The 18,308-nt window shown below is 48.7% G+C and overlaps 1 protein-coding gene across 1 annotated transcript; it reads right to left on the bottom strand.

The window, feature by feature from the left end:
* Positions 1-472: 472 nt before the first annotated feature.
* FECH (ferrochelatase) lies at positions 473-18,252 on the bottom strand. The gene is made up of 11 exons (XM_084304541.1): positions 18,113-18,252; positions 17,190-17,295; positions 16,787-16,906; positions 16,242-16,390; positions 10,832-10,966; positions 10,310-10,416; positions 9,057-9,155; positions 8,161-8,268; positions 5,986-6,150; positions 5,713-5,772; positions 473-5,226 (listed from the first exon to the last, which is right to left on the bottom strand). The coding sequence occupies exons 1-11, from the start codon at positions 18,159-18,161 to the stop codon at positions 5,092-5,094; spliced, it is 1,233 nt and encodes a 410-aa protein (XP_084160667.1). The 5' UTR covers positions 18,162-18,252; the 3' UTR covers positions 473-5,091.
* Between the last annotated feature and the right edge of the window lie 56 nt (positions 18,253-18,308).

Below are 18,308 nucleotides of genomic sequence, written 5' to 3'. Positions count from 1 at the left end.
ATCTCCTTCCAGCCGTTCCTCTCTCTCTCTCCCATCAAATCTAGTAATGAGAGCTCACTAATGGATCAGCTTAAGTATACAGCAACTCTCATCACTGTTCTAAAAAATAATCAATCAAGCACTTAATTTTTAACATAAGAAATAAGCTGCCTGGAGACTGTTAATACATAACTAAATAAATTAACAACTGCAGGTGGGATTCAAAACTAACACAAGGCATTCTCCATCGTCTTGAGCCTGCTGTACAGAAAGCATGCAAAAGCCGTGTTTTAACAAGAAGCAGGGTGATGTTAAATTAATTTGCTCACCCTCTCCAACCTTGTTGTTCCCCATGTCGCTGGATCAAGCGATGGATCCCGCTGAACGCTGCCCCACGCCTGCTGGTGGGTGCTTGCCTTGGTGCAGAAACAAGGAAAGGGACAGAGGACACCAAGCACGCCATGAAGGGCTGCACTCAAGACACACGACTCAGTTCCTTGTTCCAAAAAACTTTAATTGAAATTCCAACTTTGTGGTAAACGGTACACAGCAAGATTATACAAATTGTTAATTACATTAAATGGAAGTCCTTGTTCAATCTGAAATACACGTGTAGGACTAAGAGCAAGTATTTGTACACATCTGGTATTAAAAAATAAACGTGATTTCTCTCTCCTTTACAGCTTACATTTCATGTTGATTTCCAGCTCTCCTGTTGTGACAGAAAGGGAACATAAAGCGAGCTTCTAAATATTCCTAGGAAAATCTTGGCCCCACTGACCTCAACTGCAACATCTGCTTCTCCATGGCAAGTGGGAGCGTAGCCTGCTGACATTATTCACACACCCTTTAATATTACAGCACCGCTTTTGGAAGCTATCACATTTTCTAAAATGCACCCAGTACCGAGGGAGATTTTATTAAACTCCAAAAGAGAAAAACTTCAACTAAAAAAAGGGAAAAGAAAAAAAAAAAAAAAAAGCCGAACTGCAGACTTCCATCAGGACAGTCTCACCATGAGCAAATTCCTCACAGCACTCCATTCGCAAGCACCTTTCCCTCCCCACCTTTTTCCTGAGGATAACCAGGCTCAGGCCAGAGCTCGGCAGCACCAGGTTGGCTTCTCGCTCCCCAGCTGTGTGCCAGCCTGCACCGTCAGCTGGGAGCTGCAGTACTGCGAAAGGAGAATAATTGATAATGGAAAAAATCAGACCAGATTTCTGTCAGAAGACTGCAGTCTCCCAGAGGCTGACACTTCCACGCACTCAGATAATTCAGAGCAAAGTGCTCAGGATCTGACAGGACCGGGTCCTGAGTCAATAGCACCAAATGTTCAAAGTCTGCCAGAGGGGAAAACCGAATGCATAACTGGGGGATTAAGCCCGCAGTCTCCCAGCCGCAGCAGCTACAGAGCACCGCAGGGTGCTACCAGGAAGGCACAGCTGGATGGGATTCACCTCTCCTCGCACCGGGCGTGCAGGGCACCGTGCCACCAGGGTCAGGGCAGCACACTCCCCATGCAGCCCAGGGGCAGCAGCAGGGTGGAACTCAGCCAGCCCGCTGCAGACATCCACTCGGAGGGGAGATGAATCCTTTCTTAGAAGCGCTTATGAAAAAACATCTTTTGACCACAAACAGTACCTAGGAGACCAGCTCAGATGTTGACATCAGGATTGGAAGCATCTCAGTAAGGTCAGGAGAATTCCACTGCCGGTTAACGTAGTGGGAAATGCTCCCAGACATCAAACCCAGCATCAGAAGATCCCAATGGCAGCAGAATTCCCACTGTTGCCAGTCTCTCTGGTTTCTTTTTTAAAATTCAATTTTTAAATGCCAGGGGAAGAAACTGATTCCTATTAAAAATAATAGTGGAGCTGCTACTTAACTTGCTCAGATAGCTTTTCAACAGGCTTTTGATGCTGCTCTAAGACAAAATAATGTGCATTAAATAACAGGAGAGTGATATCACAATAAACTATTCAGCAAAATGAAAAACCCCACCAATTCTATGAGATGAGAGACATCTGCTAAAAGCTAGAAAATTAAGTGATTTCTGCATTATGGCCTAATAGCAACAATTGCTAAAGATGCTTAGTAATTATCTCACTTGTGGTTAGCATACTAAAAAGTGCATTTTAAATACCTTTTATTACTGGGGACAAACGTAATGCCTCATAATTAGTGCCAGCTAATATTTTCAGTACTCTCTCCAGTATGGAAATAAAAAGCTGATCTGTATTTATAGCATTGCAATGATCACATAAAATCAACCTTCAGTTTTCAGCTGCAGACACTGAAATGTGCTGGTGGCAACCTGGCTCTGGAGGTCACAAGCACCTTCAGCTGGTAGGAAAGAGGCATGAGTGGGAAGATTTTACAAAACAGACTGTTTGCCACTCACCCACAAGCATCAAGCAGAGAAGTGGGAATGGAGAAAAGTTCATCCAACAGGAGACCTAAGGGATTCGTTCCCCACACGTACTGCTGACATTGTCAGTCCTCTGACATTGATTTGAAGCCTCTCCATAAAAATGTCACCCCTTTATACATGATACCCCTACCTACTCCGCCTGAGAGAGGGCAGGAATCAGCTTTGCATTCCCTTTTCCTGCTGCGGCAGTGAGCAGAGACCACGAGCTGAGCAAGAAAGGCAGAAGGGAGACACGTAACAAACTCCCTGCAGCACTGATGCGGGAATTCAGGTACTCTCCATGCCAAGACAGACTGAGCTGAAAGACCTGAAGGCAACCAAAGGTCCTGGAGAGAGACAACTTTGACTAGGTAGTGTCTTGTGGTCACGCTACTGGTCCTACTCAACACTCTAAAGCCCATTCTCTACTGATGTCCACAAAAGGGGAAAAATTCCCCTATATTCTCCCACTCTTTGAAAACCGTACACCTCTGCTAGTCGGGGAGCACTACAAACACAGCAAGGTTCTGGAAGTCAAAGCCCAGGGCAGGGAGCACACAGTGGCACGTCCTTGGCATCGGCAGAGCTGCCCCTGCGTCTCCCTGCCCGGAGAAGAGGCACAGGTACAAAGGGTGGAGGAAGACTTGTTTCTGCTACAGCAACAAGGGGGCAGCAGTAACACAGGCAGTTCTGGCACTGAAGGAGTTTAATTCTGTCTCACCACAGTCACATTTGGAAGCTGCTGGATGGCAGTGGAGACTTTTCAAACGACCCTCAAGACTTATTGGGGGGCCGTGGGCCCTACCGAGGCAGGACACTGGGATTTACATCGCTCCCTGGCAGTACCTGGCCCACTGGCTGACCAGCACGGCATCCATTCATTTCTTTAATACCCCACCTTTAATTCCTTTAGCATGAAATAGAACAAGATCAATCTCTGTTACACCAACAGAGGCCTGTTTTCTTTTTAATCAAGCCCACCATTGAAAGACCAGAAGTTCAAACTCTTCGTGCCTCAGTTACACACGCGAGTAAACCTGTCTGAGCAGCAGGGCACCTGCTTCTCAAACCTCATGATTAGCTGAATCATCACTGTACAGAAAACAACCTGCATTGCCAAAGGGCTGGCGTTTCAGTGCTAGTTAAATGAAGTAAACATTGACATCCACCAAGGCGACAGCTAGACTAATACTCATATGGCTCAGTCCCTGCAAACACTCACAGCTTTGCGGCTCCTCCAGCCCGCCAGGGAGGCCCCTGTGGGGAGGACCAGTGACTGAGGTGCTGCAGTGCTTCTACCCTACGCTACTTCAGGTGCCGAGATCGGGCATGCTGTGTGGTGACAGCCTCCGAAAGGAGTCCCCTCCCATCCCGAGACCAGCCTGGATGCCAGTCCTGGTGCTGACAGCGAAGGGATGCCGCCCTCGGAAGGCTCCTCGCGCTGCACAAAGCTACCACCACTAAGGGGGACTCAGCACCCGAACTCCTGCCGAAACAAGCAAGAAGTGTAGATGGGTTACGAGTTCATTAACTCCAGGCTCACGACTGGTGCCAGAAATGTAACAGACAAAACGTGGCTTCTGACAAAGGTACGTGTAAGCACACAGCCGTCAGCACGAGGGGCCTGCTCGCCTCTCTGCGCTCAGGCATCTGCAACGTGAATTACTCCTGATTCATCATCTCACTTTTAATTAACAACATCAATTAGGCTAGATCAATTGTACCTATGTAAGTCCATAGATACCCACAAATACCACAGCACTGTGACACAGTAGAAAGCACAGAGCAGATCTATAAACCTTCTAGAGAAGGAGCCTGACTAAATTTCCTTAACTAAACAGAGAAAGCCCTTTTTAATAGTAATAATAATAAAGTCACTTTGCTGAAAACGAACCAGTATGTTTCAACTCACGCTGCTGATGGTTGCTAGATTTGAAACATACACAGTTTGTGTCAAGTGCACACGTTCTTCAGCATTGTCCAAACAGAATTTTGTCTTTCACTGTATGCTTTTCAAGTGCAGGGGCTTTCCTGCAGATGATGAAAGTGTTTTAATCTAGAAAATGTAAACAAGTCTTGTGAGTTCTACTAACCCAGCTAAGCTTTCACAGGAAGTTTCTGGCAGGAAGAAACAAAACAAAACCTTATCTTTATGTTCTAAAAAAATATACAATTATTTAAAAAGCATTAGAAGTCACTTGATCTTCAAGCCCATCCGAAGAGATCGCTCTCAGAAGAGACAACTGGTGATGATGCTGGTTATGCTATGCCTTGCATAAACAAAACAAAGTAATTGTGTGCTTGCACTGGAAAACTGAAATTAACGCACTCGTGAAAAAAAATGCATACAAAGAAATCCCTCTGCAGGAAACAAGCCAATTGGTATAAAAGCTTGCTAGGCTTTTCCGTGCAGACTCATATTAAGTCCAACCAGAATCAGATGAGATGAGACCTTTTCACTTCTCAGAACAAACGCCCTTGTTTCCCTACTTTCTACAAACACTTCTCAAACAAAGAAAACGTAAGAAAAAAATAAAACAAAAAAGTCAAATTCTCCAAGCTGCTATAGAGGTTAACACCACTGAGACTACCAGCCTGTAAGTACGTAACACAAGAGAGCTCCGTCAAGCAGATTTTCCTTTGCACTGCTTCACCAGGGCAATTTTCCTGCACAAGCCAGCCGTGCCATCCCGCACTGCCCATCACAGCTGCTGATTAGTGAAGAAAGCTTTTGTCTCCCTGCAGACAGGATTTACACAGAGCGGACAGCAGAGCGTTAACTGCTTCGAGCAGACTTCGTTCGACTGGATGTGTGAGCAGACCAAGTCTGCCAGAGCCTGAAAGACAGTTAATTAAAAAACAGAAGTGAGCAAACCTCCTTGCATAAAATCAGAAAACACTTCAACGTGTCACACAGACTAGTGAGATCGCCAAACTTTGCAGCCATCAGATCTCACTCTACTTTTAAGCACTATCCCCCATTGATTCAGTGGAAAATCCTGTTTCAGAACTGCACTCGCACAGTATCTTAAAATAAGTATTCCATTAAACAATAACTATTAATGAATATAAATTTGCTTTTCTTTGTCAAAGCAAACTTTAGAACTTTTTAAAAAAACAAACATGGTCAACAAAAACTCTTTGTGGTATACGGATTAAGTACGTATTTCTATTTTTCCTCTTACATGAAAAATACTTTAAAATTACAAAAAGACATCCATAATCTAATAGGAAACACACAACTACAAACTTTTATTACTAATTTACTTATTACTTATAAAGGTAATTACTAATTACTTTTATTACTAATGCAGCAAAAATACCTTAGAGAACAGTGGATTTCCATTCAGTGATTCTGCTCTTCTGATGTTTTCAACTCCACACTGGACCAAAAACAAGGAGAAAAGTTAAGCCTACTACATCTACTTACATGTTGCTAAAAACTCCCCTGAGTTAAGATTCATTTTCAATTTACAAAAAAAAAAAAAGTCCCAAGTTATATTGCAAAGAGCACCCATAAAAAAAAATTTTGAGAGAGGAAAAATAATTTGAGAGCACCACTACCCAAACAGCTATGAAAACAACAAACTACTTACTTCATTTGCTAAAACCTGGGCATACTCAATATCCAGTTCATAAAGTGTTTCAATGTGGTCGCTTGTAAATGCTATTGGGACCAACAACATGTTCTTCTTTCCTCTTTGACACAGGCCTTTAATGGTCTCATCTGTCTGCGGACCAAGCCAAGGCATTGGCCCAACCTGTAAGAAAAGGAGAAAAAAACACTCAAAAAAATCATTCTTAGAAAAAACACCCATGTTTTCCTTAAGCAAGGCAACACAGACCAAGTTATATTTAAGAAGGAGACAGCTATCTCTATTTCTCTGCTTTTGACTCTTCCTTTCACTTTACCTGTTAGGTTTTTACAAAGACATACTGTCCCACTGTCCCTCCATTTAAATCCCCTAAGAAGATAGGGGATGGCCTTAAATGAGACTTGCATTAAAATAAAAATTTCAATGAAGCTCTGCTATTTTTAGTTTAACAAAAGCCTGATCACTAACGAAGGGGGATTTACCTGCCTTTTGAAGATGGAAGCATTCAGGATGCAGAAAACCCACCTTAACCCTTATCTATCCATGAAGTATTTGGTGCCGATGTACCATAAGATGCAACTTTAAGAACAAAACAATGGCATGGTAGGTGTAATGCTAATGAAACATATGGTTAATTGTACTACTGTAGTGGGTTTACGTGGCAAGGTTTTGGTAGCAGGGAGCCATAGGGGTGGTTTCTGTGAGAAAGATCTAGAAGCTGCCCCATGTTTGGGAAGGGCCCCATTGTTTTCCAGATCCGAGCCAATAAGCGATGTTGTTTTGCGCCTCTGTGAGAGCATATTTAAGACAGGGAAAAAACGCTGCGCCACACAGCAGCCGGGAGAGTGAGAGGAGCGAGGAACAGCCTTGCGCCAAGGTCAGTGTAGAAGGAGGGGGAGAGGTGCTCCAGGCGCCGGAGCAGAAGTCCCCTGCGGCCTGTGGTGAGGACCATGGTGAAGCAGGATGTCCCCCTGCAGCCCATGGAGTACCACGGTGGAGCAGGGTTCCACGCTGCAGCCCGTGGAGGAGACCACGGTGGAGCAGGTGGCCCTGCACCGATGGAGGCTGCCGCCTGTGGAAGACCCCTGCCGGAGCAGATTCTGGGCCGGACCTGTAGCCCGTGGAGAGGAGCCCACGCAGGAGCAGGTGACCCGGCAGGAGCTGCTGCCCGTAGGGGAGCCAGGTTGGAGCAGTTTTCTCCTGAGGGATGGACCCCGTGGTACGGACCCATATCTGGAGCAGTTCTGGAAGAGCTGCTGCCTGTGGGAAGCCCACGCCGGATCAGTTCATCAAGGACTGCATCCCGTGGGTGGGACCCCACAGCACAGGGGACGAGAGTGACCGAGAAGGAGCGGCAGAGAAGAAGTGCTGTAGACTGACCATAACCCCCATTCCCCGTTCCCCTGCGCCGCTCGGGGGGAGGAGGTGGAAGAGGGTGGATGGGGGGAAGGTGCTTTTGTTTTTTTTTCCTTTGTTTTCTCACTTCTCTTGCTTGTTAGTTGTAGGCAATAAATCTTACTATCTCCTTATGCCGAGTCTGTTTTGCCCGTTACAATAATTATTGCGTGATTTTCTCGTCCTTATCTCAATCCTTGAGCCCTTTTCACATATTTTCTCCCCATTCCTCTTTGAGGAGGGGGAGTGAGAGAGCGGCTGTGGTGGAGCTCGGCTGCCCACTCGAGCGGAACCACGACAACTACGTAACTATGGTAAAAATTAAGTTCCTTGTTACTTGCAGTAGTAATAAGAAGCAAAAAATAATGCAAGTCTTCATCAAGACTAATGAAGCTTCTCTGGGTTATGTGTATGTCATTATAAAGACTGCCTATTTCACAGTGACAATTTCTGAAAAATTGCTCCAAGACCATCTAAAAGTAACACTTAAAAAAGCAATGAATGCTCTACTCTCCTTTCTGACAGAGAAAGAAAAATACCAAATTGGGTGGTATGAGACTTATGGTTTAGTGGGGATTGTTAGCGTTAGGTAGAGGTTGGACTCGATGATCTTGAGGTCTCTTCCAACCTAGAAATTCTGTGATTCTGTGAGACTGTAGGTTTTCTAACAGACGCATTAAGCATACTTGTCTGGGGTTATGGCACTGTGGGAGGACCACACGCTCCATCGCCTGAAGCTCTTGGCAGCAGCAGGTGGTGGTGTGGTTCTCCAGCACCTACCTTGGACTGCCAGACCAGCCGGTAGGGGTTGGAGTAGTTCAGCTTCTCCATGACTCTCTGAACAGTAGCTCCCACTTCTTGTGGATATGGATCACCACGGTTCACTACCTTCAAGACACAAACAGCAGACGTTTTCTTCCAGGGAATGTCTGTGCGGGCACCCTGTCCTCACCTCACACAGCCTTTAGCCACTACTGAGCACTGGGGCATGGTGGGGACATGGCTGGTGGCACCAGGTGGCCGCAGGCACCACCGCCCCAGCCCACCCTACAGCCCCTGGCCAGGGGTGCCCCCAGGGCTCCTCCTGCCCTTCCAGCTGAAATGCCTTCCTGCCCGGCCAAACCAACAGCAAAGCTGCTTTACCAGGGCATCTGCTGCTCCTCCCTCCCGTGACAAAGGAGGAATTCTTCAATCTTCTCATACAGATATGATTACATTTTGGTAACAGCACTGATTTTTTTTTAAATGACTGGATTTCACTGCAGTCACTGATAGAGGATTATGCCCTTTAGTGCAGCCCTGCAAAGACGCTACTTTCATTCCTCCAGGGAAAGGGTTATTAATACTTCCTAGAGGTGAGAAAATACCATTATCGCCCGGGTTTGAGCTGGCAAGTTTGTGAGACCATAAAAGCAGCCATATGGAGCCTGACCACCGATCCACCTAACCCAGTGCCCTCCCTTCAGGGGTGGCCAGCGGTGCACATCCGAGCAAATGCAGCAAAGCCACCACAGCTCACGTGCCTTGACCTCAGCTCCATGTCAGCCACAACTCAGCAACTCATCTTTCTATTTGTGTGGTTTTACTCTGCAAGCGTGCAAGCTGCACACCCTCCAATTCAGCTTAGCCAGCACGATTTTGGTCAGCAGTTATAGGAACAGCCCAACGTAACTCACAGACATGGGGAGCGAGTGAGCTGAGAAAAGGATGACAACATCTTTCCTTTTGTCAGGTGGAAACAGGTCCAGTTCCTTCTGTATGTGGTCGGTAAAGCACTGGTCAGAAAGAAAGAGCAGAGACTTGGATCAGGACTTGCTGGAAGGGAACCGCACACTGCGCAGGCAGAGCCACTCTTCTGCTCAGCACACCACAAAAATGGCAGAACCCAAGCCAAAAGAGAAGCTCTCTCCAGGGACAAACGTGCCATTTTCTCAGGAAAGGAAGGAGCAAGAAGGTTCCCTGTAACTGCTCCTGCACAGTCACTGCTGTGGCTACAGCTACCTCTTTGCTGCCTGTGAGCTCTGATCCGACAGAGGAGACGTGATCTGTGCGAGTTCACCACAGACCTACTCTGAGCAGGAATTTGGGCTAACGACCTCTAGAGGTCCCTTCCAGCTCAAACTGCTTTAACAACAGGACTACGCTCCTAGAACAAGGTGTACGTGGTGGTCACATTCACACATTATCATGCCAGAACATCTCTTGTGAAATAACCATCCTTCTGCAACTGCGTACACAGTAGACAAGACACATTTCATTACCATAACTAAGATGTACCCTTACACTGAAATATTCCTTTTATTCTTCTCATTTTTCTTCTCCTTTTTATTATTTTTTTAGTCAACAGGAAAAATGTGTAAACACAACCTAAATCAGCAAATTGGTTCCTCTTCTTTTAGGATATTTCATAGCTAAAAAGCTCATAAGCTTTGTTGCAAGCTATGACTAGCAGTCAGTGAGCTTTACTTACTACTGCGACTTGTAGTAAGTAAACTGATTCCTCAGAACATTCCTCTTGCTCAATATCGTGCAGTATTTTCACTGGTAGCAAACATTTCTTAAAAAGAAATGGAATAAACATCTGTATTTACTTAGTTCTTTTTTCTTTTGAAATCAGGTGCTAATGCAAACATACCAAGTTTCTCCTACATTAACCAACCTCAGAAAACCCCTGGGAGTGTCCATCAGTGTGATAACACAGAAAAGACAATGAGATAGCTGTGAACGAGCCCTTCTGACTCTGGGGTGCTGAAGCACACCCACACTGTGCATGCAGAGGACTGCAGCATTCCCCTTGCAGCTCTAAGAGTGCCTTAAGAAGAATATTTCGGGGTACCCTGTTGTCCCTGGAGGCCTCTGTATCAGACCTGCTCAGTTCACACACCTCGTTCTGACTGCCAACTTCAAAGGCTCTCCTACAAACCCGTACCTGGATGAGCAGGGGATGTGTGGGCCACCGGTCAATTATACTCCACTTCATCTTTGGCTTCTCCCCCTTTTTATTGTAGTAGCGATAAATAGCATTTAAACTGCTTCCTGAAAGACAGGGAATTAACAACATCAGGTTATCCGAGGCATCAGCAACCTGTCAGATGAAAACAGTTTTGTAGCAAGGCGCTGTAAGATGTTAAAATGGCATGCATTTCAAATGCAACTCAGAACTGAGAACATCAGAGGGGAACAACCGCCTCAAAGCTCACACAGCGTACAAGAATAACTCGCTCAACCATTCCTTAACTGCAGAACAGTTACTGCAGTTTCCATGGAGAAAGCTTACTCAGTGGTGTTCCTGGGGCTTCCGTTTATATTCTCTTGCAGTACTGACAGTAACAAAGCTATCCCTACCTGAAGAGTTTCTGGCTAGAACTCAGCACTGCAGTAAACACAGCAGAGCTGGAGCTGGCAAGGAAGCCGAGGGGACGGGCTGGGTGCAGGAGCTGCGGGCTCTCACCTGTGGTGGAGCAGCTGTACTGCGGGTACTGCGTGAAGGCGATGGCCCGTTCGATGCCATCCTGCTCCATCTCCTCGATCGCCTCTTCCGTCAGAGGGTGCACGTACCGGAACCCGATGTAGTACTTGTGAGGTGCTGCCAGACAAAGAGAGGAGAAGAAGTTGCAGAAAACAGCACCGACCCGTGACTTTCAGCAACACCGTGTTGCTAACAGGTACGAGGCACAGAACCTGGCAGGTAATTTCACCAAACTGTCAAAATAAACCTGTTGACACTTCCCTGGCTACCTTTCAAAACCACCGGCATACAAACACATCTTTGTCTGGTACGTATTTGGCTGGTAACTCAGTTTCCTTTAGCAGAAACTGTAAGAGATTTACACGACCTGCAGAAAGCAGCAGCCTCCTCGTTTCGGTCAGATAGCAGAGGCACGGCTTCTAGGCTGCACGGAGCTCTATGTGTTACTGGGGAGTTCTGATCTAAAGGATGCATTGGTAAAAACGTGCCACTAAAAGATGCTGCATGAACACAGCTGTGCCCGAACAGATCACTGCTACACAAGAGCTGCAGTCTTCCTAACAGCACAGCTCACCGCACCGAAATCAGGAGTGGGATGCTTTAAATACCGCAACCTAATTAAACTGGCAAACCTTCGGGAAGACAAGGCTTTCTTCGTGCTGCCACCCACTCTGCTAAAAGGAAACAACTGCTTTAAGCAGCTTGTTCGTTCCAGGAAATGTTATTTAACTAAACTTTCAAACACAATTGGGCTGTAATTGTGCGTGCCAGCACTGAGATGTTCTGCTCTGCAGTCGTCAGCTTGAGAGGGTCTGATTTTCAAACAGGAAAAGGCACCTCACAGATATCAGCTGCTTGCAAGGCAGTGCAAGAAAACCAGACAATTCTACCCCTTTTGTGTGCCAGGTGCCAGCAGAGAAGTCACCAAGCCACCATCCCTCACGCTGGTGAGCTGCTCTGCTTGCACAGAAACCCCCAGGGACAGGGGCTTGTTTGGGGCAGCAGATGGGGGTGCTGAGGAAGGGAGGCAGGTTCTTCCATTTCTGGTTTGTTTCTGTTTTGCACAGAGACCGTTGTGCCTGTAAGCACTTCAGTGCTTTTTGGAAGCAATACTTTTCTTTCCAAGGACAACATTTCAGGTTTTTCCATTTTCCACCTCTAACCTTCTGGGTGTCAGCTCTGAGGTTTGTGAGTGTGGTGGTTTATGTTTGCTTGTTTCTCCTTGATTTTTTTGTTTTGTTCTAAGTGGAGGACAGAGGCTTCTAGGAGAACAAACCCAAAGTTTCTTTTCCCTGGTTTCCAGGTCACTAGCTCTGAAATACCATTTAACAGGTTTCTGAAGGAAGTAATGTCCTGTGCTTGTTCTGCACTCCACAGATTTACGCAGGACTCAGGAAAGCAGGTTTAGCCAGCCCCAGTTCTTTGCAGGAGGCAAAAAAAAAACCTCCCACCTGGGAGCAGTAGCAAGTAACAACCCACCCTCAGGAGCCTGGAGGCCAGTTACCTCTAACATTTTTAAATGGCATTGAAAACAAAAATCTGACTAACCAGAGTAAAGACAAGAGGAGCTTAACCTGGGAAAGGACATATCGGGAAAATTATGACCAACCTGGGAACTTCTTGCAATGCCCTCACAGCATTATGTTCTGTCCTGGACCACAGGCAGCAAGTACCAGGTTTTCGTGTGTGTACACGCATTCAGTTTGCAGGTACAGTCAGAATCAGGATTACTCTTTCAGGTACACAACAGCTCCTGCTATGAAGAGCTGCCAAACTAAGAAAACAACATGGTCCCTTCATCCTGAGGGCTTTCATTCTTCTGACAGCAAGGGAATCTTGGCTAAAATACAGCTTGTAAAAACACTCAGAACCTTTGTAACTAAAAACAGTGGAAAAAAGCAAAAGGCGCCTTCTTGGAATATAATTGCTGTGAGACATTAGCCTATTTGATGCTAGCACTAAACAAACAGAAATGTATTTTCCTGTCACCACATTTGCGTGACTTATTCTTACAGACCACTGAGCCCACCCAAGTGCATTCATTCAGAGAGGAAGAACTCTTGTTTATTTTCAGCCAGCTGCCTGTGACAATAACGCTTCATTTTAGAATTATATTGTTCCCAGATGACATTGGTGAGGCTGTTTATTTACTGCTTGATCTTAGTCCCAATGTCAGGGAGTAACGTGTCGAACATATTCGACAAGTCTACGCGTCAGTCGATTGATGTATGCGAACAGGTGAGTTTTACAGGGGGACACTGTCCAACTCGAGTTCTCCATCAGCTGCAAATACACAAATAGCTGTAACCTCCAGGCCACCCGCAAGTCCAGATCCAGGCAACAACAGATGCCAAGTGTTTCTTCCTCACTTTGCGTTTCACATGGCACAGGCACAGCCCGTGAGTTACTCGTTAACCATGCTCGGGGCTCCCGACACGCCGTGCGAACACGGCACGCTGACCCAGTGCTCTCACAATAACTGCCCCGCTCAGGCTGCATGCACGCCTGCTTCAGGCTGCTCTGCAGAAACACGGTACGTGGTACCACTGCAAGGCTGCCTGAAACGCTGAAGGAAATGGTTAGCACATTCGGTATTTAAAACTATCGCTAGGTTACAAAAAAAAGCCTTTAAAGGACCTCTGAGGGGTAAGGACTGCAGAGAGGCAGGCGTGACTGTACAAAAACTGCACCGAACAAAAGTACATGGGAGTGGTGTGCTGGGAAGAGCAGATAAACTCGGTAAGTTTTATCTCCAGAACCTGCTGCAAGCCTGACCCCCGAGGGGCTGCAGCTGCCACACACGCTGCTGCCTTTGGAGCCAGGGCAGGACGCAGGCTCCGCTGCAGGCTTTTACTGTACTTGGAGGGACTGCAGCTGGAATTAAGTTAGAGAATAGTGTCTGTGGGGAAAAACAGATCAAATACCATCCAAATGAAGGCATCAGTGACGTGTTACATGCTGAATGAATAAGGGAATTCTGGAGCTAGACTTTCAAGAGCATTACTTTTCAGCTCCAGACACTTATCTTTTTTTTTAAAAATTAAAAATCTCCTGCCTCTAGCCCTTTCCTACCCAGATCTGAAGTAAAATCCACAAAGAATTACTAAACTGCCGAGAATCAAGTAACACATATGGTCTAACGTGGGGGGTGACTCCCTGACCCACCAGCATCAAACCTGCAAAGGTCGTGGAAGCCGCAGGGAGAAGGCAGCTTGCAGCACCGCTCGTCAGAGAGCTGCTGAGCTGAAGAGAACAGTGAGCTCCCCTCTTCTGCTTCTTGTACTCCAGCAGCTTTTCCAGTACAAACGCTTAGTGCTCCCATTGGAGCGGCAGGATGAGAAGCATTATCTGCAGCTGACACATTGGGGAGGAACACAGTGGGCAACTCGGTGATCTCGTTAATTCCTTCTACTCTCAAAGCTGGCTTGCTGCTTCAGGAAAAAAGTGTAATGCTGAGAAGTGCCTTACTGGAACAAAGGTGGCCCCCAGACAGCTCGTTTCAGGCAGACCAACCATCGCATCACCGTTTCTCCTGGCTTGCCAAAGCAGTGATGATTCACTGGGTCTTTTTTCTCTGTCCCACGAGACGACAGAGACAGAAGACCGCCACTACCCTCAAGCTGCTGCGCGGGTGTCAGCCTGATTGCTGGTGCTGCCACTCACATTTATTAATGCCATGCTTTTAATGGCACTGTTTTAATTTCACATAGCAAGAAACCAGCATAAGAGGTACTGCAAGCAAATGATCTATCACCTTCAGCAAGAGGCAGAGGAACAAAGACTTGAATTCATCACAGCTGCTAGGTGAGCAACAACACAACATAAAGTCAAATTCAGCTAACAACCCGTCTGAAAGCAGTTCAGCCAAACTGCTGCAGATTCCACCACGAATGCATGGGCTAAAAATGACTCTTGTATCTATTTGGTTGGGGGTTTTAGGAGAAAGCCATTGAACACAGACAAACCACAGCTGGCTAACATGAGGTGAATGACCCCAATGGCCTGTGTTTGCACACCCAGCAGGTTGCAATCGCCCAGTGCAGTGCATTAGCTTAAGGCATTGTTAATTTGGGCACTCACAGAAGTATCTACACCATTTTGCCATCGCGCTGGTGCTCCCAGGCACAGTGGCACAGGATAACCCACACCAGAGTCACACCTCCCTGCTGCGAGGGAGCAAGGTTCAGAGAGGCTCTGTGATCTGCAGAGAGGGGAGGGAGGCTTCGTTCACCTTTCAAGCTCTCTGATAGTCGAGGAAGAACTGGCAAAGGCAGTATCTACTCCTAGCCATGCCAAGCCATTAGGCCTTATCGCCTGCTCGTGTCCTCGGGCGGAGCTCACTGCTATCACTCACCCAAGCCCTGCAGTGTTCAGCCACAAAACATATCTTTTCTTCCTCTTCAGGCCTGAAATGGGGCCTTACTGGTGTTAGATCTTTTATCCATTAGCAGCAGCTACAGATTCAGGCAATGTAACTCAGGAGAGAGCTCTGAAGCAACCAGTAATTTCGGGGGACCTTTCACAGGAACAAAAGGCAGACCTGCAGCTTTGGGGAGCAGTTTCAGAGTGCTGACACCCTCCCGTGCAGCCACCAACCCTTTCAGCTCACACTGGCACACCAGACAGGTACAAAAGGCATTACAGCATTAAATTCTGGCCTCAGAGCTGGATCGTGCCAGCCAGTCCACACACAGCATCCCGCCGAGCTGGCCCCGTGCAGGAGGCAGCAGGAGCAGGGAGCACAGCTCCATCGCAGCCCCAGCTGCTGGCTGCTGCTGGCGTGAGGTGCTGAGCAGCACCGTGCTGCCGTCAGCTACGAGCAGCGGTCACAAGAAGGTGGCCGTGCATCGTACAGCAGGAGATCCCACCCTCTGTGAAACTCAATAGATCAGCGTGCAGAACACGAGCAACCAGGAAACCCTAGACTGACAGACTCCTTAACTCTGTGTGTGCATTCACACATGTGCAGCCTAAAAGGATCATCGTTCTCACACACCTCTTCATAAAAGGTACAAAAATTTGAGCTACAGTCACATGAGGTTATAAAGCCACTGCCAATGGCCACTAATCTCCATCTCCTTTACCCTAGCAAGAATGCCACTCCCATGGTGCCATTCCTGATGGCTGAAGTTACACAAGATGAAACGTGCCAGAAGTATCTCAGGGTGGCCATACAGACAGCTCAAACTAGTTACCTTGGGCACAGAGGTGGCAGCTGAACCGCAGCACATACTGGATCCAGCCTGAGAAGGTGGGTACGGACCTGGCTGATGGCTTGTGGTGCCACAGCATTACTGTGTGGTGAATGAGTACTGCCAAAAGTTGCTTTACAAGCTCGTGTTTTCAACACATCAGGCCGGAGAAGCTTCTAAGAACCGTGGTAAAGAAGTACCTGTGTGAGGAGACATGCTATCCAGCAGCTTCACCATGCCTTCTCCCTGCACTGCCGTCCACTTCTTGATCGGTGACCCACCTCCAATCCTGCTGTACTGCTCCTGGATCCTCGGCGTGCGGCGCTTAGCGATGAACGGTGCTAACTTACTAAAGCATTCAGAAGGCACACGTGTTAATATTGTAACCCAAATCACCCCCACCCCCTTCCCCAAAAAAACTCTACTGGAGTGGGTTTTTTTCTGTGGCAACCTCCCCAGATGACAAGCAAACCAGCATGGTGTGGCTTGTTTAATGTTACGCTCTGTCACCCTCCCCAAACTTGCCAGGTGACAGTAAACCAGAATTTGCAGTTTGAAGAGATTGACCTTGGCACACTTCTTTCCAGAAAATTACAATACCACGTCTTGCACAATCTGGTCCCAAAGACTAAACAGTTCTAAGAAATGCTGATATATGCTAAACTAAAGTGTAATGCCTGAGCCTGCAGTTAAGACAAAAGCATTGCACAATGACCGTAACACACAAGTTCCTGGTGCTTCTTACTTTTGTGCTGGCAGCGTCATTAGATCCCTGTCCAGGAAGAGTCGAAGTAAGAAATCATGCACATCATCCAGCCTTTCTGGACCTCCCATGTTTAACATCAAGATTCCCGTTTTAGGTTTCCTATGGAAGGAAATGATATTTCAAACCCTAGCAACATACTGTTTTTTTTTTTTTAATTGCAATTTAATCAGCTTGTCCATCCGCACTTTTCTTTCGCAGCATCCTATTTAAAGTTCATCCTGCTTATGAGAAAAAAACATGAACTACGAACAGGAACAGCCGGGCAGCGCAGGGGCACACGAGGCATGCCAGCCCCCAGGCCCACCCGTCAGGCGGGCCAGCTGCACGCTGTGTCACAGGGACGGGGCAGCAGCCGCCCGGCCAGGCCTGACCCCAAACTCACCGCGCTTCTGGCTGAACCTGGGGCTTCGTGCTCTTGGCCGCCACGGCCGCGGACGCCTGGCCTTGCCATCGCAGGGGGACCCGCAGGGAGCTGCTGCTTTTGACAACTGGAGGAGAGAGAACAAGGCATCGGAAACCTGGCACCAGGCAGGCACGAGCCCCGCACCCGCTGGGGAAACGCTCGGCACCACTGAGCCCTTTGGTGTCTTCTGCCTTAAACGCCAGGCCCTGGAATCAGAGAGCGCGAGCTTTTGGCTTTCTTTAAACCCAGTGCACACCCACTTGGGTAGCAGGCAGCAACCTAAAAACCAACAGATGCCTCCCTAAGTCAGGCTCTAGCTGCATGTTTGAACAACTGCTGGAAGCACGGCTACGGGGGCACCCGGGCTGGCTGAACACGAGTGCTCCTGCAGCAGCCCTGCGGAGCGCAGCGGGTCCGGGTCCGGGACCCCAGCGACCCCCCAGGCACAGCTCCCCTCACCGGGACTGGGACCCGCTCCCTCACCGCGGCCGGGGCCGCACCAGGTCCCTCAGCGCCGCGCACCTCCCGCTGCCCCCGCACAGCCCCGCGGGGACCGGCACGGCCCCGGCACGGCCTCGGGATCCCAGCGGCCGATCCCCGCGCCCCGCGGCGGGTCCCAGCCCGGCCCGGCCCGTCCCGTCCCGCACGGTCCCGCCGGGAGCCGCCGCCTGGGGCCCGGCGGGGGCGCGGCAGCCCGGGGCCGGCCCGGCGCCGCTGACGCCGTTACGCAAAGGCGGCCCCGGCGCGGCCGTTGTGTAACGCGGGGCCGCTGCCCTCCGCCGGCTCAGCCCAGCCCGGCACGGCACGGCTCAACCCGGCTCGGCCCGGCCGCCCCCCCGGCCCCGCGCTCCCTCCCTCCGGCCGCCTAACGGGGCCGGGGCCGGGACCCGCCGCGCACTCACGGGGCCGCGCGGCCCGGCCGGCCGCAGCCATGTTGGCGGCCGCCTGCATTCCCTCAGACGGCGCCGCCGCTGCCGCCGCCGCCTCCTCCCGGCCGCTCCGCTCCGCTCCGCTCAGCCCCGCTCGGCCCCGCTCGGCTCCCGGCCGCCCCGCCCCGCCCGCCCGCGGGCACGGCGCACGCCCGCCGCAGCGGGGGGC

The sequence above is a fragment of the Netta rufina genome (genome assembly GCF_964035555.1).
Source record: "Netta rufina genome assembly, chromosome: W".
NCBI classification, from domain to species: Eukaryota; Metazoa; Chordata; class Aves; order Anseriformes; family Anatidae; genus Netta; species Netta rufina.
This window is presented reverse-complemented; position numbering and strand designations above follow the sequence as displayed.

Coding starts and splice junctions, on each gene's coding strand:
- FECH (XM_084304541.1), bottom strand. CDS start 18,161: ATGCAGGCGGCCGCCAACATGGCTGCGGCCGGCCGGGCCGCGCGGCCC. Junction 17,296..18,112: donor CGGCCGGGCCGCGCGGCCCC/GTGAGTGCGCGG, acceptor TCTCTCCTCCAG/TTGTCAAAAGCAGCAGCTCC. Junction 9,156..10,309: donor CACATCCCCTGCTCATCCAG/GTACGGGTTTGT, acceptor CTTTCTGACCAG/TGCTTTACCGACCACATACA.